Source organism: Talpa occidentalis, unplaced genomic scaffold (genome assembly GCF_014898055.3).
Source record: "Talpa occidentalis isolate TD23 unplaced genomic scaffold, MPIMG_talOcc4v2.1 talOcc4.13, whole genome shotgun sequence".
Classification (NCBI taxonomy): Eukaryota; Metazoa; Chordata; class Mammalia; order Eulipotyphla; family Talpidae; genus Talpa; species Talpa occidentalis.
The window spans coordinates 93892243-93919819 of record NW_023601322.1 but is presented as its reverse complement, the minus strand read 5'-3'; the positions used below and the strand labels follow the sequence as shown (position 1 = coordinate 93919819).

At 39.9% G+C, this 27577-nt stretch overlaps 1 protein-coding gene across 1 annotated transcript in view; it reads left to right on the top strand.

Annotated features, from left to right (window-relative positions):
- ANK2 (ankyrin 2) overlaps positions 1–27577 on the top strand; it is a 205543-nt gene that overhangs the window by 12707 nt on the left and 165259 nt on the right. The window contains 1 exon segment of the mRNA XM_037509540.2: positions 13970–14071. Within this exon segment, the coding sequence (XP_037365437.1) occupies positions 13970–14071 (102 nt within the window).

Sequence of the window (27577 nt, the reverse complement as noted above, 5' to 3'; positions counted from 1 at the left end):
TAATATTTTACAGGAATATTTGTGACCTTAAAGGTCTAACTCTTGGGTTAGCAGTGTTAAAGAAAAGAGTGCTTGGTATTCCAGAGGTGTCAGTGCCTAATGTTTCAAACTTTGGGCCCTGCCCCTCACACAAGCAGGAAATTGGATCTCAAGGAGATTCGAACATGGTCACTGGACCCGGTATGTGACTCTAGAAGTTTCCCTCAGACAGGAAACAGCTGCCACCCCTATAAATAAGTCAACAGTGAAAGGTATTTGGCACTTTTGGGGGGAGCTGGGAAGGTAGTAACACACTGTGGTTATGATTATAGTCTCTGGGGTAAGGTTGACTGGGTGGCACTCTGAGCTTTGGCATTTGTTACCAAAAATCCATGGACAAGTGGTTTGACCTCAGTAAGCCTCAGTTTCCTAATTTGACTCATTTATGAGGATTAAATCATTTACAAGTGTGTCCAGCATACACCAGGATTGGCTGTTGATATTGCAGTAGGAAGGGTGAGGAAGAAACACGAAAAATCCAATGTATTATTGATTCCTTCAAGTTTAGTCTAGTTGAGTGGCCAGAGGCCATGCACCCAGAAGCAAAGGACACACTGTAGGGTCTCAGTGGTATTGATGCATTGTAAGATAGTGCATGTCAGTGCATGAGCTACAGGAAAATATTCAAAAATTTTTAAGAAGGAATCACTAAAACTGCATAAACATAAATCATGTAGAAATGAATAATGAGCTTGCTAGCTTATTGTGCTTTATAACAATTATTTACCTTAAACCAAAATATCATGGAAAAAATTGTTGTGAACCCAGTCAAAACATATACAATGATAACTCTTCTATAGAAATGCCCTAAGTTTAGTTTTTAAGGAGTTAAAGCTAGAATAACTTCTGTTTATACTACCTGTTGTCAGCTTTGCCAAACACTAAAATCTATGATAAAGTTCTTTGCAAAGTTCCACTGTAATTGTAATAGTCTTTATTGGCTAACATATTTTAGGCACTTGACTAGACTTTGGAAAGTCTCAGATATAAGACATGGTTTCTGCCTTCAAGTAAAAATAGTTTGTTCTGAAGATGGGTGTTCTCTCTCTGTCTCTCTCTGTCTCTCTCTGTCTCTCTCTGTCTCTCTCTGTCTCTCTCTCTCTCCACACACACATACACACACATCATGCACACATGACTGCTTATATGCCATATTAAGGTAGGTAAGTGTATAGGAACATAGAATTGGAATTAAGTCATTAATTTCCTATGACTGAAGTGAGGAATATTTTATATGCATAATAATTCTCAAAGAAAAGTCTCTTCTCTCTATCTTGGTCAAAATAATTGAAACATTTGATAGTCTCTTATTTATTGTAGAAAGGTATTTAGTCTTACTGTAACTAGAAGGGATATTGAAATATATTACTGTATGTTGCTAAGTATCCAGGACTACTGCATGCTCAATAAGTCCCCTCTTCTTTGGATAAGTTTGGATAAGGTTTCATTTTTTTCTTTATATAAAGTCTTTTCTTCCAGAGAAGAATGTTAATATTGTTTCTTATTTACTAGAAACAGGACACTAATAGTTCTATATAGTTAGTATCAGCAAGATACTCTTTCTATATTTGATTTCTTTACTAACTTCACAGTTGCCAGTTATCTATTAACCAAATTAAAATCAGAGACTATTGGGCACCAGAAGCGGATGTCCATTGCTAAGGACAGTGCTTGAAGCACCTCTCAGGGAATAATAATACAACTGGAAGCTGTCCTTATCCATTGCTCTTTATTCATACACCTTTAGGACCAGTTGGACTTTTTTTTTTGTTGTTTTATTTTGATGTTTGATAAAATTAAAAAGGAAGCTGTAAAAAAATTGCTTTAATCTTCAGTAATTTCAGTTGAATGAATACAACTGTAAATTTTGCTAAGCAATACTTGAAAAAAGTTTTAAAATATTGTAAGTCTGTAAAAATTTGCTTGCTCCATCAAGTAATACCTATGTACAAATTGAATTCATGTCCACAAAGGCTGTTTCACACCCTTGTTTGGTTTCAATCATATTAACCACTTTAATTCATGTTGACCAAGGTTGTTTCACACTCCTTTTGGGTCAACTTCATTTTGCTGATTGCCTTCCTTTGTTTTGCTTAATTTCCACAGTATTTCTGGATGTCTTCTATGTCAGGTTCTGTGCTGGAACAGTACAGACCCTCCCTACCTTGGAGCTAGGTTAGTTGGGGAGATGAACGTATAGATGGATGAACTGAGAGCTGCAAGACCCAAGTACAACATCTGGTGCAGTATTGTGCTGGTTTAGTGCTCCATGGTGTTTTTGTGCAATTCAGTGCTCAGCATGTTACGGGACCCCAGAATAAGGAACTTTTGAAACAGAGGGAAGAGGAACTTAGGAGGCTGTTCTGAATGAGCTATCTCCCAAGTCTCTGGGAAGTACCCCTGAAAACAATTTTTGTATACGTCAAATGATAAAAGATCATCAGTGTAAACAAAAGTAGAGTATTTTCCATTATCTCATTAAATCTGGCTTGAGACTGACTTCTCTTTTATTTGTTTTGTTTTATTTTCATTGAGTTAACATTGGTTTACAACATTATATGTGACTTAGAGGTATAGGATCCCCCCTTCTGGTGTATGGCATCATACCTCACCACCACCAAGGCACCTGGAGTCCTCCACCAGAGTCTCTTGGGTTATCTTCCTACTCTGTGGTCTCAATTCTGAAAGGACTGATTTCTCTTTCTAAAGAATTTTGGGTACCTGAAGCAAAGCTTAGTTTTATGAACTAAATTAACCTTGCTTTTGATTTTACTTCTGTTTAAATTAGCAGTATCCTTACTTTTCAAAATTTTCTTAGGAGTTGCTGCCACTGCTCTTATTCTAACAAACTAGGATTTTATTTTTGGAAAACTGTCTCCAAAGTCCAGATATTTTTTGAAATACAGTAGTAACTAGAGGGGTTTTTATAGACTGATTTCCAAACATTGCTTATTTGATGCAATAAGCTAAAATGTTTTTCTTCAGGCAGTGCAAGATACAGATACTTAATTTGCTAATCTTTTTTTCCATTGCCATGTGTTATATGCTATAATCAGTTATACACATTCCCTTTTAAGTCACTTTTCCACTCCATCTTTTATGTTTCATTGTAAAATTACATAAGCCCTATAGATTGCTTGGAATTAGAGCAAACCATTCTTGACAATTGTAGTTCATAGTGCAAGAATAAATTTAGAAAATTACTGCAGAGCACATCCGTTGAGGAGAGTGACTTCTCATTGTACCTCTCTCTTAATGGGAAGCATCAGCAATGTGTTAACAGTATTCTGAGCTCATATATTTATATATTCCTCACTTCATTATAAACTCTTGGCCACTTTATCATAAATTAGTTGTCCACATATGTGTAATTTTATTTCTGGACATTCTACCCTTTTCCATTGACCCGTGTGTCTTTTTATTCCAATACCATGCTGCTTAACCACTATTAATTTGTCATATAGTTTGAAGTTGGGGTGTATGAGACCTCCATTTTTTGTTCTTTTTCTCAGGATGGATTTTTCTTACATGCACATTTTGCTGTGCACTCTTAGGCTAGCATGATGAGGATCAAAAATGAATGTGAACATGATTTATATATTACACTTAGCATAATGCTTACTTCTTAGAATTGAAATTTTGCCTTCTGAAGTTTGCTGTTTACACTCTTTGTCTATGTAGATCATCACAAATGTGCAAAAGAGCATGAAAGCTGTGCATGCATGTCCCTTTGGAACCCACACACAGTGCAGAATGGGTAGACAAACAACTTCTCAAAAATCAGATGCACACTAGAAAGACAGAGTCGTGACATCTTACAGATGAGGGTAAACTTAATAGCAGTTTAATGAAAGGAACTAGAGACAAATTATTTCTAACTAACATTATAATTATCATGCTGGAATTCTTGACACCCTATAATTGTATTAAAAATAATAGACACTCCAAGGGGGACACAGTTTGGGGGTTTATATTCCTAGAAAATTAAAACATTGTTTTGAGACAAGAAAGGATATTGAAAAGTAATAAATTTGAGTTTTTATGTTATTTCAGAGAAGATATTAATATTGCAGGACTTCTATAATCAAAAAATGAAAGAAATGAATTGAGTGACTGATACATTTACTCTAAGTTGGTCTTTTGGTGAAAGAGTGTAAATGAGTTCAGAATTGCTTCAAAGAAATCTCTGGTTGCCATGATGTATGATTGTTAAGCTGTAATTAAGTAATACCTCCTAGCAAAATCAATCCGATTAATCATCCTTGGATGTATACTAGAGGTTGTAACAACCACCATGTGCATCTTAGCTTAGCTCCCCTAAAGTCAACAGTGCAAGAAAATGTATTGTGATAGAAAGATATATGCAAGTTATTTTAAAATAATAGCCATGTAAGCTAGGCTTTGTGAAGATTTCCTTGCAGGAAAGTACATGCATTTTAAGTATTGTTTTCCTATCCTGAATAACTCAGTGCTAAAGAGGCAGCCTTCTTAGTGTGTGCAGTGAGGGTGGGGGTGGGGTAGGCATCTCATCTGGGCTGTGTCACGAAACTGCTTCTGAATGAGGGCTGTCTGCTTTAGAGCAGATGGTCTGAAGATAAAGAATTATCAGACCAAGGATGCCATCCCTACCTCTAGGGGGCGATAGTAAATTAACACTGTAGGATGTCTGGCATAACAAAAAATTGATGAAAGATAGTTTCAGTTGGTTGGTTTTGGGTTTTTCTTTCATATCCTCATAGTTCTAAAAGCCTTCAAAGGAGGCTCAAACCTTAACGCTTGGGAGGGAGAATGGGAGCAAAGGGGTTGGGGCCCAGCGGACTACGGAGGAGAATTATTGGGGCTTTGGTGGTGTGTGTGCTGTGATAACATATGTTTGTAGAGGTGTGACCCTTTACCCTCAAAACACAGTAACGTGAACCTATGTTTCCTCATTAAACGTAATTTTAAAAAATAACAAAAAATAAAATACTTAAAAATATAATCAACAACAAAACATCTGAAGCTGCGTTTTGTCCTGATCCTTAAATACAGCAGTGGGATGAACTTGAATATGTTCCCCTCAAAAATCCTACAATTTTGACATGCTGATAAGTTGAGGAATGAAAAGAGTTTTGTCTAGAAATGATTCCTTGCAGAAAGACATAAACTGTCATTACCGAATTATATCAGAAGCTCTCTTGTTTTTTCTCTTGACCCTAATATAATAGTATTATACTTGGTTTTTATTCCTTCATCAAACCAACTTTTATGACCAGTGAATGTCCAAAGGAGATGACTTTGGAAATTTGTGTACAGTACATAAAGCTAAGATCCCCCATGTTTTGGCCCTTATTTACTTGGGGGATGTTGAGTTTTTGATGCTGGCAGAAGCTTTTACAGAGCTGTCCAGCTTGTTGGAAGTTAAGAGGTAGATTAGGTCTGAGATACAGATTGTATTAAAAATATTTTCCATTATTTTATACATAATTAATATGAGTTGGAGATCCCAAAGCAATAATACAAAACTGTTTAGGAATCAATTATATATATAGATGCATTATGTATTATTAAACTTCCATTGCAGAGCTTTTACTTTTCATTATTATTTCTTGTTGACATGTCAAAGGCAGATTTCCATGATACCTTAGCGACTAAAAATATTAGGGAATATGGTGGAAAAACTGTAATAATCAGTTTAGAATTTGTAGAGTATTTTACTGGTCTTTCCATTGTCATCATTTGAACATAAGGTAAGCAGAACTTTGCAAATATATCAGTTCAAGCATCAGTGCTAGGGTTATATATGGAAACCAACCATAATGGTGTATGATACCAGGCCTCCCTGGTGGCACAGCGGTTGAGCGCTGGATTGCGAAGCTGCCCACAGCCTCTGCAGCACCTGTTCGATTCCTGGCTGCTCCCCAGCCACCGGAGGAGGGTCCCACATGGTGTGCAGACCTCTCCTGCTGCCCGCTGCTCCCCTCAGCAGTGTACTTTGGTCCTTCTGCCTGCTCTGCTCCCTGCTCTGGTTCTGGTGAATTCTCTCACCCTCCCGCACTTCTGACTGTACCCAGTGCTTGTATAAATAAATAAATAAATAAATAAATAAATAAATAAATAAATAAATAAATAAATAAATAAATCTTAAAAAAAAAAAGGTATATGATACCACTATACCAAGAAGTACCACTGACAGGAATGGGGGTATCATAACTTTCTAGATAATCTGGAATTATGATAGACTCTCTGGGAAGAAATATTAACTCTTGTTAAATGCTTTAACAGCTAAAGCAATCATTATGGTACTAAGGGAAACAGTCCTGTTCATGTAACAGCCTCCCCAAATTATTTTATGCTTTGAAAGAATCTGAATCATTTAATTGCAGTTTTCTTTAAGTTATTCAATCTGACATCTGGCATATACCTACAGCAAAATGTTTCCCTTATTATTCTGATGTTCTTAGTACAGCTTTGTAAATGTTATGAAAGAAGTCACAAATATTTCCATCTACAAACTTACCATTTTGCCATTCAAGCAGAGAAAAGCTTGACATGCATTTAGTGATGGAATTTCTCAATTTTGTAGGGTTTGGGAGTCTTAGGCAGAACATATGCCTAGAATACAAGTAATCAAAACCTGTTAATTTTCTGCCATGTGAGAAGTTAACGAAAATTGTCAGTTCATCATAAAGTTATAGGAAACTGATTGAATTATATGTTCCCATTTTAGAGAAGTTTCAGTGTGTCTCACTGTAATAACATCTTATGGAAACATTTGATGAAGCCAAACTAATGTCAGCAAAACAAAATCTTTTTTTCAGAAGATTTCTGGGTGGTGAAATGGTAACTGGGGAACTTATTTTCCTTCTGCTCTGTAATTCTTTTAAAATGAGCAGTTTTTAAAATTTTGAAATCACATGGGGAATTCGAACTATAAACTAGTTATCAGATATATATCATAACAGTCTTTTTTGGGGATTAGGGTTTTTATTTCTACTTATTTAGATTTTTTGTGTGTCCCTGTGGTGGTAATTCTAATTCTAATTCATTAAAGAAGGATATTGTCACATTCACATTTTGATGCAGTTTTCAGAAAAGTGAGTGTCAAAGATAAGTGAGTATATAGAAATTTTTTAAGGTATAAAATTTTCTCTACAACTAATTTTGCTTATGTTTATTCTAGAAAATTTAACGAGCTCTCTGAATTAGATCTGCTATTGAATTTGTAGTAAACATTTTGAATATTGGAGGAAGACTATTTGTGCTGTGTGTATAAAGGATAGGCATAGTAGACCAGTGCTAAATAAAGTATGTACAATCAAATATAATCATGTAGTTTTTATATTACAAAGCCTCGATAGATTTTAGAACCACTTATGAAAAGATACTCTGGAATTTGACTTAGCTGACCTTTTGAGTTGAAGGACCAAATTGTGGGTTTTTAGTAGTTCATATTTTCTCTGAGACTATGTAGTACTTTCAATATATGAAAATATTATTTTCATTGAAGTTCTTGCATGATATAAATAGTGTGCATTAAAAAATTGCCTCCACGGTGAGGAAAAGACACTGAATTAGAATACTAATGCTCTTTGGTGATTTTGTCACCTTTGCATAAATTAGGAACAAATGGCTGACTTCTCAGTGTTACCATCTTTTTAAAGTAAATATTTCATTTAATCATAACATGCATATACAGCAAAATACAATAGATTAGAATGTTCCTCTTGATCTTTCTCTCAAAGTTATACAAATGAACATTTTGAACAACATCCTTAACTAGAAAGTAGAACTTTAACATTCTGGATCTTTCTAGAAACTGCTATTCTGACCTTTATGGATTAGTTCCACTAGTTTTTGAACTTAAGTAAATGGCATTATAAAGATGTCTCTTTGGGTGTCTGACTTATTTTGCTTGACATTATTTTTTGTGAGCTTTCTTGATGCTGCATTTATAGATGGTTTGTTCATGTCTATTCCAGGTGTTATAAAATATTCCAGTTTTACTCCCCTTCCATGAGGAGGAAATTTAGTAACATCTTTGTCATGGAAGACAGACCACACCCAGTTCTGGCTCCCTTTTTATTGTTGCTGTTCTGTTTCACCTGCATGCAAATGAATATCTTCAAATAATCTGCTTTGTATTTAAAGCACCCTTTGTATCTAAAGCTCCTGTGTCTGCATCTATACTTGATTTACTGCTGGTAATTTCTCAGTTACAACAAAGCTGCAATAATAAGCTCATTAAGTGTCCTCTGTGCCTGCCATGGGGCTAAGCACTTCCAGCAACTCTTAAAGTACATTTGCTATTTGATAAAGAAATTGAGATACACGTTATAGAACTTGTCATTTGCTAGGGATGGATTTACCTTATCCAACCTTCCTTGGAAAAAATCCCAAGGAATTGCAGAAATGTTTCTTAGTGATGATATTTAAAATAAGGTTGTCCCCCTCCAGTTATTTTCTTTATTTTGGATTGCTCATCACATTTGACTCTCAGGTTAGGCAGGTAAAAGACTCTGTTGTTAGAGTAACTGCGTCCTAGGAAAATAAGTCAGTTCCCCAGATTCCTCACGGATTGTGTGCTTTGCTTAAGGTTAATCAGTCTGCAAATATTTGTGGAGGGAATACTGTCAGCCAGAGGCTGTGAGACTGCCCCAGGCTGGTGCTGACTTCCAGTGATTCATAGTACTACACCAGTGCTTCTCAAACTTGAATGTGTTAATCCCTTGGAAAGTATAAAAGAAGTTAATGACCTCTCTGGTGTTATTTTTATTAGTGCTAATTTGTGTAAAAAAAAAAAAGCTATATAAAACTCCTTAAATGATAGACCATTACTAAAAAGAAAGCTGTACAAATGAAACATACACACAACTAGTACTAGTCAAATAAACGACACCAATTTAATAGAATGAGCGGCTCTGTCCACAGATAATGGCTTAATAGTAAAAGATTAATCCTGAGATGTGTATAATTTAATATGCTCCCAAATTTGACATCAGTGAAAACAAAGAATACCTTTTTCTCTAGGCATCTTGTACGAATCATTACTAATGAATTTATGGTTTGTTTCCTACTTAGAGCATCAAAATGTCAAGGTCGCAGAGAAATTCGCTAATGCCCATTTGAATGGCTTGCACTTGATAATCATTGAAAACAGTCTTTATTTACTTGGGGATGAAATTGGTGTCGTGGTGTAGATGTGTCCCTAAAGCAAAAAAAAAGCTGGAGTCGGGAACTGAAGAAAGCTTTGAGGTGGATTTTCTGATGGACGGTCCAGATTGGGTCACTCACAGATGACCTCTGCGCTGCGTGCTTATTTGCAGCTTTAATGTGTGCTGATATTCTCAAGTTATTTTGATTCATCCTGTGTGCACCATGCTGCCATGTATGATGTTCTCTGGACACGGCAGAACTTGCTGCAAAGCGTGCCTTTATATGTTGTCTCTACTTGGCCTGTGATACACTGAAATTGCACAGTTGTAGCAGTTAAGGGCAGCCATCTGGTTGACTTGGAACTTGCTTATATTTTCCATATTATGTTTTTATTGTTATATAAGTAGCAGATTTAAAGAAACTATTGTAGCAAACTTATGGACCCCTGTGACTCTGCCCCTAGACCCTTTGGGCAGGCAGTCCTGAGTATATAGTGTGACTCTGTGGGTGCACACACTTCCTTGCCTTTCAGCCCTGCTGGGTGCTTTCTTTCCTATAGAATAAGAAAGTATTCTGTTTTTCTAACATTCAGATGCACAACCGTACAGAACTGTGTCAGGGAGAATTTTGGAGGAATTTTTCTTTCTCAGCTTGAGATGCCACATAGAGGTTACAAAGGGTGCAGGTTTTGATAACATCCATCTGTTGCAGATTAAATAAGTGGGACTCAGTCTTTGACTTCCTCGTCTAGCATCAGATTTCACATGCATAAGTACAACTGTTTTTGGACTTTGAGAATCCTAGGCACATAAAGCAGCAAAAGAGAAAGAGGTTAGTGTGACATTTGTCTGAGATTCTCCACCAAGGGGGACTAATGCCTCATTTTCTTTTTATAGTGTTTTTATTTATTTGTTAGAAGTCGATGAAGATGGTATTCAGTTTATTTTTTATTGTGCTTTTTTTAATTTATGTAACATTAGTTTACAGTGCTGTTTCAGAGGTATGGGATTTGTGTTTTTAATAGGTGAGATATCCTGGTGTTTTAAAATTCTTACTTTTTATCCAGAGGGAAACATAGGATGGTAAAAATTGCTGCCTCTCTCACCATGAGTCCCGAATCTTCTTTCGTCCCTGTATGAATTGAAGGTCACAGGGCCGGCGACTGTTTCTCTTAAGCTCCCGTGTCAAGAGTTTTAATCACGGATTGACCTCATTGTAGTGTAGGGTGTGCGTGAGGTGAGTGTGTGTGGAAGGGGAAGGAGAAATCTGTTTTTATGCAGGTGTATACTGTAACTTCAACAGGCTCAGTATGTAGACATAAGCGTTGAAGACTCATTTTAATTTTGTTTGAAACCCACATTCTGGGACCATTTAATAACACTTTTATTTAATGGGTTTTCCCACTTTGGGAAACCTAAATCCCTTAACGGGGTTCTAGAAGAATTCAGCTTGTAAGAAAGCATACTCTGACTCAACTGTCGATAGGTCCCTGGCAGGACGGCTCAGATCTTATCTTTCTACTGGGTTCAGGTCCGCCAGAACACTGGGAAAATTTTTTTTGGTAAAATTCCAGGAATTAGCTGAAAGCTTTTGATCTGCATCCACTTTTTTTTGGAAGCTTAACTCAGAAAACAGAAATGCATTTATGAAAATGGATTATTTAGCAATAAAAACCATCCTCCACAGCAAGCCCAGCCCCCTAGAGAAGGTTCTGAGAGGGTCTACTGGGTCCTCCCCAGTGATCCCCAGAGCCCCTCTCACACCAGCCTTTCTCTTCAAAGCTCTGGGGGTGTCTCTGGATGTTTCCTCATCCCTTCAGCATATGGTCCCCCCTCCTTACTCTACCTGTTCATGACCTTGTTCTTTTACAGAAACACTAGAGCAGCCTGATCTTCCTGGGTTTAATCCTATTCGGTATGTATGGAGGATAGTCAGTTAGGTCTTTAATGCAGCATGTACTTAGCCACCTCTTCCCACCTTCCTAATGAAAATATTTAGTAGCTTGTGTCAGGCCAGCTTTTAATGTTTTTTTTAGGTGCATAGATGGCTGATAGCTAGGAAGCTGGGGGTATCAGCCAAGAATTCCTCTCCAATGGAGGTACTCTGTTTAGCAGCGCCTTTGATTACAGAGTGAATGTGTGATTACCGCAAAGGAAATAAGGCCACAGCCAACAGGTTGGGCATCTATAGTAACATCTACTTCTAGAAACATCTACTTTGGTGCTTTGGAGGGGAGAGGCAGAAGGGCATTTAAAAGGACCTTTGAAGCTGGTAAAACCTGCATTAAATCTTCGCTCTGCCAGTAAATAATTGTGTGACCTTGGAAACTTTCTAGACCTCTCTCATTACCTGCTAAATGAGAATAATAGTAATATCTTCCTCACAGTATTATTGTATTAATATTTTTAAATGAAATTTATTTTCTTACATGGTTGAGCATTAATGATTGAATGCATCTGACTCCTTTTAGCTCAATTCCCAGATCACAGCAAACACTCACTAACTCTTACCTATGTTTTTTTTTTGGACAAGATTTTTTTTATGTAAGACATGCATCCAGAGTACTCTGGACAGTGCCTGCCCATCCAAGTCGCAAATACTTTCTAGGCACAATCTTTATAAGGTGATATCTAGCAGAGATTTCTTTTTAAAAGTGCCGTCTGGGGTGGGGTGAGGGAAGGTATCATCATCCTTTCTACCCGTGACCTATGATTACTTACATGTTATCATTTGATAGTAAATCGTCTTCTTGGGAGATGATGACATCACACAGTGCACAGCACTATCTTTCACTTAGTGGTGATGCGGGAACACACCTGAAGGTGGAAAGTCGCCCTGGAATTTAGAATTTGCTGCAAACAGCAAAATACTTGCATTGAATCGGCATTTTAAAATGAGTCACCAGCCAGTCACCGCAGCACTGCAGCTATTCCGCCGGCACCGTGCCAAGGGCACAGCTTTCAGGAAGCGATGAGGGGAGGCCACGCGCTGGGCGGGCAAAGGGAGAACCACGCACAGTCAATCGATCCAGGGAGCCCCTGTCAACCCTCCCCTGTTCCTCTGTGAGCGACCCGATGTGTAAACACAGCACCCCTTTGCTATTTGGGTGAAATGTGAAGTGGTTTAGTCCCTGGTTCCAGTTCTGCTGTGTGGATGATTCTAATAGGGCACAGTGAATAATTCCAAATCGGAGAATCCCTGAGAAAAACCTGTCCTTGCTGCATCAACATCTGCAGCGTGAGCAGTAGGTCTGACTGCCAAGTACGTTCTTCCAGGCAGGGAGAGAGGGAGGGAGCCCGTGTCTCCTGCGGAGAGAATCCAGGCAGGGAGCCTCACACCTGGTCTCACTTCCTCCTACGTCCATGAGGTCCCTTTTCACTCTCAGCTTTCTTTCTAGTCAGATTTTACATCACAAGAGGGATTATAATGTTATGCAAGGGCCTCGAATCCAACACCAGTTTATCATCCCCTTGTGTTAAGATTTGAAAGTCAAGCTGTTTGAGGCAGCCAGGGGGGCAGCAGGAAACCCGGGCCACTCTCCTTAGGACTTTTCCTGGAAAAAAAATCCCCCTCATTCTCCCAGGATCAGATGTGGAAAGGGGTTGGGGGGAAGGTGAGTTGGAAAGCAGACTCCATGGAGGTGAGCCTCTTGATCAAGAGATGTTGGTCTGGTGTTATACCAGCTGCCCTCAATTGAATGTTTTCCCCAAATCCCTAGAGTCACAGAATTTTCACTGGGCACAGCCCAGACTTGCCAACTAGTGCTACCCCCTTTCCTCGAAGCCCCTCATGCATGGATTGCTGCTCTTCCTTCATAATGAGGACAGGTTACTGCCTAGTGGCCCACACTAAGCTTTGTTCCTCACCCAGCTGATAACCAAACAGTAAAGGAGGCAAAAGATTTCTTCCCATTTACTGAGTCCTTTGAGCTTGACATGAGGCTCAGTATAAAGCCATTAGCATCTGCAAGAAGATGTGGTATAAAAACACAATGGAATACTATTCAGCGGTCAAAAAGATAAACTCATGCCATTCGCAGCAACATTGATGGAGCTAGAAGGAATTATACTCTCAGAAGGAAAAAGAAAAATATTGGCTGGTTTCACTTATAGGGGGAATATAGGGGAACCAAATAAGACATGGCGGGGGTGGGGGGGAATAGTAACAGTACAAAACAAAACACAAAGAAAACGAACAGACAGTTATAAACCAGAGACATCCTGCAGGGAAGGAGGAGGGAGAGGGGTCTGAGGGAGGGAGGGAGCAGCACAGGGGACTGAGGTGATGGTGCACAGGTGCATTGGTGGAACAATTCTTTGGGGACTACACCTGAAGGGAAAAAAAAGCAAACATTGTTTAAAAATGAGCAATGATATAAAATATGTGTGTGTGTGTGTATAAATATTTTTTTAAAAAATAAAGTCATTGGCCTCCAAAGCTAAAATGAATCTGGTGACAGCAGATTTGGGGCTAGTAGGGCAAATTCATCTCCAAATGTGGCCAAAGTCTTAGACGAAATCAGTAACAATTATTTTCATTGTATCGGTTCTTTTGTACACTTTGGCATAGCAGAGCGTATTAAAGCATGACTTTAACATCCTCAAACCACTCTCTAGAAATATTATGACATGGCTACCTTGTACGCTGAATCATTACCTTATGTTTTAAACTCAGTATTGACATTTTTTGCCAAGCAAACTTTTCTGACTTGCTGTGTAAACGTTCTTGTCTCTCTAGGTTTGATCTGTTTTTATGCCATCCATCATTCACAAAAGGTCTTTCCTTTTTCTCACAGTCTGACAGCAATGCGAGCTTCCTCCGCGCTGCCAGAGCTGGGAACCTGGACAAAGTGGTGGAGTATCTGAAGGGGGGCATCGACATCAATACCTGCAATCAGGTGAGAGCATGCGGCTGGCTCAGTGTTACCCAAGGAAGAAGCTCTCATCGTCTTTGGGGGCAGCTCCAGAGTCCAAGAATAGTTGTTCTTCTTTATTGACTATATAAAAGTGATTCAGACTTAAAGTTCATTTTTATTCCCTTACCAACGTTTGAAGTCTCAGCCATTGCCATTTGGAGTTACTGTTGTTGGCAAAGTAGATAGATTAAAAATAATAGTGTCCATGTTGTATGAAATGATCTGGAATGTTCACCAAGAATGACATGTTACTTCTCATTTACCGTCAACTAGTTACCTAGACTCCGGCTTCTTTTCTTGTTTGTGATGTGCCTTTTACTCGTGGGTGACTGATTGTTGCAATGTGAGATAGATAAGTAAGAGGATAAAATCAAATTAATTTCTCCGTTTTGATTTGTTTTTAAATAAACGTTTAGAATGAGAAGAGAATGCTGGTTTAAATGTAGTGTTTGTATTATTCATCCTTCACATTCATTCTGTAAGGACTTAGAAAATATTATACATTCTTTTTTTTTTTAAGTTTTATTTATTTATTTATACAAGCACTGGGTACAGTCAGAAGCGCGGGAGGGTGAGAGGACTCACCAGAGCCAGAGCGGGGAGCAGAGCAGGCAGACTGATGAAGTACACTGCTGAGGGGAGCAGTGGGCGGCAGGAGAGGCCTGCTCGCCATTTGGGACCCTTACCCAGCGGCCGGGGATCGAACCGGCGCCGCAGAGGCTGCGTGCAGCCCCGCAACCCAGCGCTCAATTGCTGCACCACCGGGAAACCCAATATTATACATTCTTTTGGATATAATGTGGTCCCAAGGATGTGGAGATTTTTGTGCAGCTTTTGACTAAGAATTTTATCCCATTAATTAAAGTGGCTACTGGATTGTAGTATTCACTGTAGTGTGCTAAATGTTAGTTTTGAGTGTATGTGTGTGTGTGTATGAGGTGGGGGGGGTCTTGCCAACTAAGAACTAAATAATCGTGGCATATTTTAAATTGACTGGATTATTTCCTTGTGGGATTTGAGGCTGTCTGTAGACTCCCTGTTTCTATCCTGGCATGTGTTGAGCCCAGTTATGTCCAATCTACAGTCCCCTGAATTTAGCAGATGTTTCAAATACAGCTTCGGAAAATTTGACCCTGATATTTTGTCCTGCACTTTTCTCAAATTTCCACCCGCTGATATTCTCACCCATAGGTCACTTGCACCTTCCCCTGCACCCAGAACAGACCTGTTCTTCTGTCCTATCCTCTACATCCACATTTGCATTCCCTCTTACCACTTCACGCTGGCTTACCAGGGTTGCCACAGCAACTTTCTTACACAGTTTCTGTCTCAGTCTTGTCCACTCCGCTCTCTCTCTGCATGACGCCTTGTCTTTCTAAATTAAAGTCTCATTATGGCACTCCCCCCACCGAAGACAAGAAAAGCTTCCTGTGGCTCCCAGTGCCTTCACTGGTGACTCGTTTGTATCAGAACCTCCTGGAGACTCATGCAAAGGGTGTAGAATTCCCCTGGCCCTCCTGAAAGTCACCATCCTAACTGCATGACCAGTAATACATTGTGCTGTCCTTTAGAGGAGTGCAACTCTTGGCATCAAAAAATGTTGAGAGCTGCTTGCTGTTGGGAAAGACAGTCTCCTACATGCTGAGCTTTTCTGCATATTCTTTGGGGCATGACAAGAATGCAAGACCCTGATTGCTGTGATCTTGGGGTGGTGCTATTGTGTGCTACCATGAGAGGTTAGGTGACAGCTGCCCCAGACAGAAGATAGACTTGTTTCTGTTTATGAGAGAAGCTGTGAACCCTCCAAGTCAAGGGTCAGGGTGCTTCCTTTTTTTTTTTTTTAAAGATTTATTTATTTATGCATACAAGAGCTGGGGCACAGGCCAGAGGTGCAGAAGTGTGAGAGGATCCATCAGAGCCAGAGTGGGGAACAGAACAGACAGAATGACTGAAATACACTGCTGAGGGGAGAGTGGGCAAGACAGGAGAGTCTGCTGTGCCATGTGGGTATCTTCCTGGCCAGCTGGGGAGGTTGCAGATTGCTTCATAGTGTGGTGCTTAACCCCTTGCGCCACCAGGGAGGCACTCAGGGTGCTTCTTTAACAAAACCCACTGCATGTACAGATGTCTACCACTGCCCTTTGCTTCACTCCTCTGGGCTTGGGAGGTGGGCATAGGAAACTGGCACACTTGATCATCACTGTTTTTGCTGTGAGTTACAAAGTCCTTTGTCTCTGACCCAGGAGACTTGTATCTTCTACCAGAATAGGTAAGCGAGAATCCCATGTATTACATAGTCCTTGACACAGGCCTATGGAGTATGGCCAAATTCCTTTATCCTAATACACAGGAGCTTTTTATTCTGCACCTGCATTCTTTATCCATCTTAGGTTCCATTATGAATCTTTTTATCTGATGTGTTTTTGGTGCTCTCTTGAACATATAATTTGGATGTAAGTGAGGAAACACTCCCAAATTTCCATATGCGTATGTGAACCTTTTCCACAATACCTGCAAGATTAAATATAATATATAATTTTAGGTTTTTTAAAGTACAAGAAATACATTTCTTTCCCAAATTTTAATATCAGTTCATTATCTTTGTAAATTTGCAATATTCTAAGAAACAAGCAAGGAAACTATTCATTCATTTAGGTAAAGTTATAATAATGTCAAGAAAGGAATTCAAGGAAAATGACATTAATTCAGTCAAACCATGACCATTTCACTTGAAAGTGTAACAAATATGTCAACTTATGAAAGATCTTAGCATGTTTGTCTTTTTAGAAGAATCTCTTACTGGCAATTACTCAATTCTTAGCAACTTTAAAGATAGCATAGCTACTTGAGAAAACTTGAGTAGCCTAATAGATTTGTTCTTGTAGTGGCCAACTACTTGCTAACACATCACCACTGAAAAGAAGAGCACTAATTTCTGTGAGAAGGCAACTGAATATCATGAAACCATACAGGTGGCCGCCTTGGTGGCCTGGGGGTTAAAGTCTCAGAGCTATCACAGTGCTGACCTGAGTTCGATCCCCAGCCAGGAAGCTGACTCACATGGCACAGCAGACCTCTCCTGTCTCGCCTGCTGCTCCCCTCAGCAGTGTATTTTAGACAATCTGCCTGTTCTGCTCCCCACTCTGTCTCTGGGGAATCCTCTCACCCTCCGCATCTCTGTTTTACACCCCACTTCTTTTATACAATAATAAATCAAAAAACAAAACAAATAAGTTAAATAAAACAGAACTAGACCCCAAAAGCTCACCTTTAAGTTCTATCTCCACTGTCATCAAGTCATTTTGATTCGGAAACTCACTTTTTTCTAGTCTCTGCAATAGGATAATAACAACACATTTGAGGCTGATGTCACAGGATGAAATGTAAATTAAATTATGGCATATGAAAGGACTTTCTAAGGCACACGAGTACTACTAGCAATTACTATATATAACTCACTAAGAATCAGAACAATTAACGTGGTCTGCACACAAAATAGGAGATTGATTCTCCTCAATCACCTGAACTTGTTAGGTATAAAGTAAGCGTTTGGTATTGGTTCTTTATTATTATAATCAGGTATGTACATTAAATAGAAATTAAGCGAATGTGACTACTGACTACTGTCAACTAATTAGCTTCTGTGTCTGAAGCTTAATGCCCAGGCTTTCTATGTGACATTTCTTTCATCAGCAGAGACAAAATATTCTGAGATAGGCATTTGCCTGAGTTTGCAAATGCAGAAACTGCACCCACAGTGGCAAAGTGATGTTTCTTCTGGGATCACACACATCTCTGTGTCTCCCAGATCCAAGTGTTATCTCAGGAAGTCTCCCTGAGATGCTTGGCTGCCCTTTGAAGTGTATATAGTGGAATCCTTTATATGCAAGCTCAAATCTTATCTTTACTCATCCTTAGATTAGCATGAGAAAGAGTGCCACCACCAGAATTACAATGAAAACCCAAAATATAGAACAGGAAGTAATTTCTGAACACCCAGGAGAGAGAGCTGTTCAGCCCAAGTATTGCTATTTCTAAACACATCCAAGTTCAAAGCTAATATGGCATATGACAGAGAGAAGAAAAAGTATCCTCTATTTTGCTTGTAAGCCTGAGTTTCTAGGGAGCATTATGACATGCAACACAGAAACCAGGACTGGCTGTTCCCTGTTATATTTCTCAATGAAAGGCAATCTGGCTTCTCCAGCTTTCCAAAAATACAGTGTGTGTTGGCGTGCTAAGATTCCTTAAAATGAAATTTGGACGAAAAAATTTTTCTTTGTAAAATTGGTCTCATAACCACCAAGAGAATTTTGAAACTGAATCCAAAAATATCATTTGGCTTTTAATCATTTAAAGGATATGGGGGAAAAAAATCATACATTTGGCCCATGACAATATTCTTTTTTTAAAAAAGAAACCTTTGTTTTCAGTTTTCTTTCCCGCATCGTTATAAATCTGCTAGCTTTTCTTTAAAAAATGAAACTAGTAATTTATTTATCTTATCATATTTTGTAGGTTCAGAAAACAGAATAAATATTGGCATTTGTTCCCTGTTTTTAAAACTCAAATATCCTTGTGCTCCTCTTACTTATTCATACATTATTCATAATTTAATAATGTTACAGACAAGGTTAACATCCAGGCACTAAAAGTAGACTGTATAATCTTTTCATAAAAAATTTGTAGTCAACAAAAACCTCAGAAGGTTCAGATGCTTTCACCATACATATAATTCATTCCATTACAATGTCTTCAAAATGAAGGGTTTCACTTGCTATTTACGACCCTGAAGTTGAACATTTCATCACCTGTCCTGATTTTTGGGTTTGACCTTTTAACACTAAGGGGTAAAGGTGGGAAGTTATTAGTTAGGTCCTGTATCTTTTCTCAAAAACAGAAGGCAAGGTCAGGTTCTATTTTCAACATAATATTAACGTTCCTAAAATATCAGGATTTTAGCAACACAAAGGTACACCCAGCACTGGCTGTAGCATATGCTCACATAGTTATGACTCACATCAGAAAGCCGTTTTTGAAGTCACATTAAAAATGTGGGTGCTGAAATCCAAATTCTCTTTGTATCCACTCGCCAACTAAGTGACCTGTGCAACCAGCTTCACCAGGGTTCATTTTCCTAACTGTAAAAAGAGAGGTTACGGTGATGCTGAAGTCACAGGGTTGTTGTGATGCTTTAGGATGGTTAGCAGGGTAAGCACTCAATAGTTATTAGCAATAATCATCCCATTTTAATATGGTAAACTTTTGCTCTTGATTCTGGACTTAAGCTTTAACAAGCTTAAGTTCTCACGGGCCGGACAGGTCATTAAAGACACTGTTGCAACTGTGTCATCAATAGCAAAGACCCTGATTACTAGTAAAGTGGTAACAGTGACTGATTATCTGGGTTATGTTAAACTAAACTCTTTTTTTCTGGATATGAAATCTTTTTTTTTACAAATGCCATTTGGGTCCATCTGGTCTGGAACTCTCTTTCAAAATGCCAAATGCCAAACACAATTCTCTTAGCCTGGAACTTTATTAAGGCAGCAAAGAGAATAGCAAAGAATTGAATTAATGGATTTATGAAATGCACTATTTAGAGTTTTTTTAATGAGTTAAATGAGGTACAAGTCTATGTATGAATAATATAGTTCTCTAACTATGTGTTTATGATTGACCCCCCAACCCCCATTTAGAAGCAAAAAGTGGCACATCTGTGCAGTTTTGGATTCTGGATTCTTCTCCTATCGTCTGTCTTCAGTGCATTAATATCAGTCCATGCTCCGAGTGAGCAATGCTGATTCAGATTACATTTGATCAGCATCTGCCTGTAGTTTCAGCACTTATTTTTTCAATTTCAATGTTGCTAGTTTTCCTCTGAAGTTATCCCAGTAGAGGCTTTTCATCAATAACTCGCTCATAGATCTAAAAACTTTGTCTCTGTAACCACACAAAAATATGAAGATGTTTGAAATCCAACTCTTACTTTATTTAAGAAATGCCAGGGTAGATTTATGCAAACTATTTCTGTGACTTTCTTCACCAGCCCTCTGCTCCAGTGGTTTAAGATCAGAACAAGACAATTTATATTCTGGGAATTTTCTCAAATGTTCTCTTCCTGTGACTAAAAGACGTGGATTATAATACATGACTAACTCCGGGCAGCTCCTCAGTTCCCCCTAACTCTGAGATATTATAATCACGGCATGCTTTCTGTCCATCTGAACTCAGACTCACCATCCACCCATCCAGTTACTCAAACTTGTGTTCAGTGTTTACAGTGTGCCAGGTGCTGTCCCAGGTGCTAGGAGGGGCAAAGACCCTGTTCTCCTGGACCTCACAGAGTCCAGCCTACAGGAGTGGGAGAAATAGTCACCAAGGAATAAAGTAAAACCTGTGGAACGAGAGATGGCACTAAATGGAAGGGAGGAGAATACAGCAGGAACTCATTCATTTCACTGCAGTATCTTCGAAGTGATCAGCTTCACCCATCATTTCTGGGACATCATCCTAGATAGGACCTAAAAGATAGCAGTTCTGCAGGCATCCTGGTATTTGGTCTTGACCTTTGAACACTAAGCAATAAAGCAAAATTATTAGCCTGATCTTACATCCTTAATTAAAAACAGAAGGGGAGGTCAGAGTAGCATTTTCAAAATTACATTTCTGAAATAGTCATAGTCATGTTAACTGTCACGTTGGTTCTAACATAACTGTGTGAGCGTGTGCAGCAGAGGAGGCAAGGAGGCAGCGTGCCATTTGAGGGAGGACCTGGAGGAGTTGGACCAGGAAGCCACATGCTGGCTGGGATGGATTAGAAGGGAGACCTTGTAGAAGATTTGACAAGTGAGAGAGACCCCAAGGAGGAGTGTGCCTGGCATGTTGGAAGTCAGCAAGAAAGCCATTGTGGCTGGAGGAGATTGATGGAGGAGACAAGGGGGCAGTCAGGGAAAGCAGAATGTGGCACCAGATGTGTAAGACTGACAGGCTGTTTTAAGAACTTGGGCTTTAATGCTGAGTGAGAAGTGATTAAAGAGTTTTAGCAGAAAAGTTACATCAGCAGAGGTAAACTTTGATAATGACCCTCAGCCTGAATGGGAGCAAAAGAGGAGATCACTTTTGTAATAATTTAGGTGTGACATTACCTAGGGCAACGGGTAGGAGAGACAGTGAGAAGAGGTTGGATATGGAGATATGTTGAAGATAGGGCTCATAGGTTTTGTCGATGGGTTTAGTGTAGGATGAGAGCGAAAGAGAGGAGTTAGGGAGACATTTGCAGTCACTAGAAGAGTGAGGAGGGTAGACTTTCCGTGAATGTAGATTGTGATGAAATGGTTGGAGGGACTGATCAAGAGGCCACATCTACACGCGTCAGCTTCTTTGACCTATTGAATATCCAAGATATTGCGCAGGGAGTTGAATAGATGAATCTGGGCTTCAGAGGAGAGGTGTGGCCAGAAATGTATATTTTGAGCACAGAATATAGACTATCTAAAAACATGAAACTGATTAAGTTCACTAAAAGAGGGAAATTTAAAAAGTGAAGCGATACAAGGAGTGAGCCTTAGGGCACCGCCCTTTTAGAGGTCAGGGAAATAAGGGGAGGCAGAAAGGAGAATGGAGGAAAGAAACTGGAGAAGCCAAAGGTGGAGAACTTGGTGGAAGTCAAGAGAAAAAAAACTGATTTTCAGATGGAGGACTGATGAGTTTTGTAAAGAACCATTGATGAAAGTAGCCATGGTACTGAGCAGTAGCTTTAATGATGTGGTAACTGGTGATGTGATTGTGTTCAGAGGAACCTGGCAGGAGTTCTCTCAACTGGGGATGGGAAGACCAAAAATTATGTGAGGGACTCTTTCTAAAAAGGAGGACTGTACAGGAGGGAGCTGGAAGGGGGGAGGGATCCAGAGAGGCTTTGTTGAAGCAGGTAGTCAATAATAAAATTTTGTTTCATTGATGGAAAAGAAATCAGCAGATGCCAAAGAGAGAGAAGCGAGAGACCCAGATGCTGCCCTGGAGTAGATGAGAGCAGGGGCCTGTGCACTGCAGGGGGATCATCTGCCTGAACATAGATAGCTCAGGAGCAGGGCAGGTGCATGGACATCCATGCAGGTTTATGGATAAAGTGCCGATGCGGTGCTGGGAACTGGGTGTAGAGTGAAGTGCTCTTGTATTTGCTTCTATTTTTTTTAGTGAAATATGAGTCAAGGTCATCCACTGAGAGTTAAGAGGAGGTAATGGAAATTGAGGAGAGAGGTGTGAAATAATCATCTGGGAGAGAGGGAGCCAGCGTGCCTCAGGGTGACAGAGTATCATGGCCAGACAGCACTAGGGACCAGGGTCACGACCAGCTGGCATGTTTCTGTGTCCTGTGCTCACGTCCAGGGATGGGGACAGAGGGACAGTTTCAAGCAGAAAGGTGGTTTAGCTATGTGTGCACACAATGCTTAGAGAAAGGCAAGCAACACATACCAGGCAGTGAATTCGGTGATTATTGTGTGTGCAATTTAGGCAGGTGAGGGTGAAGTGGGCCGTGTGGAAGACGAACAGACTGGGGGGTCAGGGGTGAGGGATGGTTGGAGTTGGCCAACAGCCTGATGGACAGTCATCGGTGGTCAAAGGGATGTCCCAGGGCAAGTTAGGGTTACTTAGGCAGCTTCAGGGACATCACAGGCAGGGACTTCGGGAGAGATAAAGAGGTTCCTGAGATAAGGACAGTAAATCCTAAGATGTGCTAACCAAAACATACTCCAGAGATGAGCTCAGGAAGTCCAGGAGGACTAAAGAAAGGCTATAAAACTCGAGGGAATAAGACCATGGACAGGGGAGGTAAACTCTTAAGATAAGAGTGGGGAAAATGGGCACGTCTGTCTGGAGGAGTAGAGCCACTAGGAGAAAGAGAATCACAAGATAGGATGATGAGGGGTTAGAATAGAGAAAAAAGGGCTTCCATATCCCCTAGACATGGGCCCCTAATGATGTTTTCTGCCCCTCCCTGACATCGCTGCCTTGGAGGCTTTGCTTTTGTTCTTTTTCCCCTAAATAAACTTTTCTTTGCTTTCTTGAATAAAGTTGTTTTTCTTTGCTAACTTATTTAAAATGTCTTCATGGGACAAGAACCTGTGGTGGTTTAAGGGTTAAATTACAGCCCACACCCGCATCAGCTGGACATGGGAACTGAGCAAGTCCTCAGCTTCTCCGTGGAACCGAGCGTGTGAAGACAGGACAGACAGATCAAGGGCAGAGAGGACGCTGGGAACCTAAAATCTGAGATTTTTGGAAAAATCCCTAATGTGTATGTCAGAAAAAATGACAATGAACTAAAAGTTAAAATCATCAAGGGATAAGGGATAGGATCTGGTAGACTCAGGCTGATGCCATTGGAGATTTATTAAAAAGGAGGAGAGAAAGAAATTTGGAAAAGCAAGGAGGGCAAAAAGCTTAAGTAGAGCTGCTCTTAGTTTGGTGATTGATTGGGGTGTGGGGGTAAATATCCACCACTTGGGTAGCTTTAGGGAAGCAGTATTTGGGTTTCATTTAGAACCAGGGACTATTCAGAGGCGAGAGGTAGGATGTGGTGATGTTTCTCACGAGTCCATGCACATGTTCTGGGACATAGTGAAAAGGCGTCAGTAAATGGGGGGTAATCAGAGGCATGCGTGTGGGGGTGGTGTTTGAAGGGATGAGGGTTGACCTGGTGGCTGGCACAAACAGGGATAAAGAGTATGATGAGTTTAGTCCATAAGACCCAAGAAGCTAGCGGTGGTGAGGTTGCAGGTGATATTTGGAGGATGATAGGAGAGGGTCTAGCCAGCATTACAAAGAGTTCTGGGATTCCACCTCAATTTCTGCAGCTGGAGATCATTAGAGGAAAGATCACTTCTTTTTTTTTTTATTCAGATTTTATTCATTTTTGTATAGAAGAACTGGGGTGTAGGCCAGAGGTATGGGCGGTGAGAGGATTGATCAGAGACAGTGTGGGCAGCAGAACAATTGGATTAACTGAAATGCACTGCTAAGGGGAGCAGCGGGCAAGTCAGGAGAGGTCTGCTGCGCCTTGTGGGTTGCTCCTTGGCTGGGGATCGAACTCAGGCTGCCACAGTGATACTGAGACTTAACCTCCAGGCCACCAGGGAGGCCCAACAGAGGGAAGATCTTAACCTAAATGCGTATGTTGAACAGCCTTTCAGGTCACTACGAGCAAACACAGATCATGTGTGAGGCATGTCTGCTGGAATCATTTCTATGCCTGGTTATTTTCTTTGTGCCATTAAAAAATCCTGCAGTCCCTTTGCCATCGCTGATGTTCCCCACTCATAGTCTAATATTTGGTTTTGTTGATCATTTATTCTAAACAGTATAACTTCCTCAGTTCTGTAGAAGTTCCCCAGTCCTTTCCCATCCTCTCTGACCTCATGAATTTCTGTCTTCTTTTGGTTTGTGTGTGTGTGTGTGTTGAGGGCAGTCTGTGATCTCTAGTCTTTTCAAAATCTTTGAATCTATTTGAGATGATAATGTCTTTGCACTTAGGAATGAAGAAAATAGATGTGTAGAATTGATTTCGGGTCCAATGCTAAATAGTCACCCATTGCGGGGCTGCCATCAAGGGCTATCTGGCTATTAATGAACTTGTGTAAAAATAACTTGAGGGCCTCCCTGGTGGTGCAAGGGGAGTGACCCACATGGCGCAGCAGACCTCTCCTGACTGGACCGCTGCTCCCCTCAGCAGTGTATTTCAGAACATCTGCCTGTTCTGCTCCCCACTCTGTCTCTGGTGAATCCTCTCAAGCCCAGCACCTGTCGCCTATAGCCCACTTCTTGTTTATGCATAAATAAAAAGTATTTATGCATAAATAAAAAATGTTATGCATAAATAAAAAGTAACTTGAAATGGTCAAGTAGTTCTATACTTAGTGTCTATTCAGCATCTTTCCTCAGAAATGAGAAGTCTTCAGGTTAGGATGAACAAGTCCAAAATGCAGATGAACAAAAGCTCCTGAGAACACACCTTGGAGCAGGGTGAGCCCTGGCTACCCCCACCTCTCATGAATAAGGAGAAGAAAATTCCATAATTCATAACTCAAAGAGCTGCTGTTTTACTACTGAAACTTTTCCCTCTTCTCACTTAAATGTCAATTTTTGCAAGGCCTCATTTGTTTGGTTAAATTAATTTTTATAAGAAATGATATGTCAATTATTTCTTTAATATTTGAATTACCAAGCATTAAAGCAAAACACTATATGAACTTCAAAGACAGATAATTATTTGAGTTACTTATTATAGTCATCATGATTTAAATGCTAAAATTAAGAATTAGCAGCAAATTACTTAAATATCTGCTAAAACTCATTAAACATTATTATTATATGTCAGGCTCAATTCTAAGCTTTTAATTATATTAACTCATATAAGCATGAAGTAACCATTATGAGTTATGAACTACATGGTGATTCTAGGTCAGTAACTATACTTAATTCCCACAGTTGGAAAAAATTATAGACTCTACATTAATCCTATTTCGCTTTCCTTAGACCCCCCAATTTCTCATGAATTGTAGTTTGTGTTCGGTGGAATAGGAAATAAGTCAGTCTCTGATAGGTGCTACTTAAGGAGAAAAATTATTTCCTCTAGACCACTAGATATATAATATCCAAAATGTGTCAAAGTTAGAAAAGAATTCTGTAATGAATTCTAGAATGTTATGGAATCATACCCATGCCAGGCTTGGCTCATTTCAACTTAAAGTAAAAACAGGAAAGGTTTGAGCTTGGTTGATCCCTTAAGTGTCTTACGGTAATACAATTCTGTGGTTCTGAGATGAGATGACAGATCATAAGAGCATAATTCGAAGAGGTTTTTCAAGAAAATATCCAGAGACTAAGTATTATCTTTTATACTTCTCATTGCCTCATTTATTGTCAGTCAACTCATTTTAAAATGGGGTCTTAAACCTGGATTTTCTCCATCTAACATAGAATTTGTAACATTGGTATGAAAGGGAAGGAGACTGTAGCAGAATTAAGAGGACGTGCCCCTAGGGGCCAAGGGGGAGACTGGAGAGGGAGGGTCTCCAAGGAGAGGAAGCAAGAAGAGAGAATAGAACCCACCTGAGTTCTGCAGCCAATTCTGGTATCTTTATCCCCTATTCCATTGAGAGTCCAGTGAGTAGCCAGTTTTGCGCAAAATATTAAATTCCGATAGAAACAATGCAGAGTTAACAAAGTAGCATATACCAGAGAATGCCTGTTTCATGCAGAATCACTTATCAGTTACTCACTCACTTATGAGACTTTTTTTTTTTTTAAAGATTTATTTATTTATTTACACAAGCACTGGGTACAGTCAGAAGTGCGGGAGGGTGAGAGAATTCACCAGAGCCAGAGGGGAGAGCAGAACAGGCAGAAGGACCGAAGTACACTGCTGAGGGGAGCAGCGGGTGAGACAGGAGAGGTCTGCTGAACCATGTGGGTAGCTCCCTGGCCGGCCGGGATCGAACCTGCACTGCAGAGGCTGCAGACACCTTCACAGCACTGCGCTCAACTGCCTGCGCTACCAGGGGAGGCCCTCTATGAAAAATTTTATTGGTTGTCTGTACTACCTGTTTTATGTGACCCTAGTTTTATATGGCAGTAGAAGAGCTGTCAGTGGGCAGAATATGTCATTAAATTCAGCAAGAGAAATGGCGAATGGAGCTTATTGTAAAACCTGATTGCAAACAAAATGTTATAATACTGCTTTATAAAAATTTAATAGAAGTGGTAAACAAACAAGAAAACCCATCCTTTAGGCGGGATTCATGTATACATAGTTGTTTCAAAGTAGCATTAAGATCTTCTTTTTTAACTACTTGTAGTATTTCATGTTTTAATGGCTATTGTATAGAAATGGCATTATTCCAAAAGATGTAGAATGACAGGTGATACTAGCTCAGGGACTTACAGATCAACAAGCCCAATAGGTTGCTTCAGTACAAGCTCAGTGACAATTTGTTGATTATTTCCAAAGACTGAAGTTCATATGATTTTATCAATATCTAATTTACATAAAGCCATTATCAAGGATGTGTCAATAGTCATCTGCTTTGGTTGGTTTCCATTCATTGTCAGTGACCGTGATATCAGCACAGATGGTGGGGCCAGGCCAGGCTGGCCTCAGGGCCACGAGCATGAAGGACATGCAGATGGACATGGCCCCATAAGGGCAGGAAGTTTCAGGGGCTCCAGACACTGTGGTGCCCACGGACCCCCAAAGCAAAAGTGATGTTGCTCAAGAAGCTCCTGTGACCTACCCATTGTCCAACATGCAGGGGGTCCAACAAGATCACTGACACCAGGCCCTGTGGTCAGTTCCAGTGGGCTTTATTCCTGCTGATTGCATTTACCTGGACAGTCCACGGGCTCGAGAAACCATGTTCTTGCAGGAGACAGCTGTGTGGTCCAGAGGACCCCATGACATGTCAGGCCTTCATCCCCCTTGGGCTACAG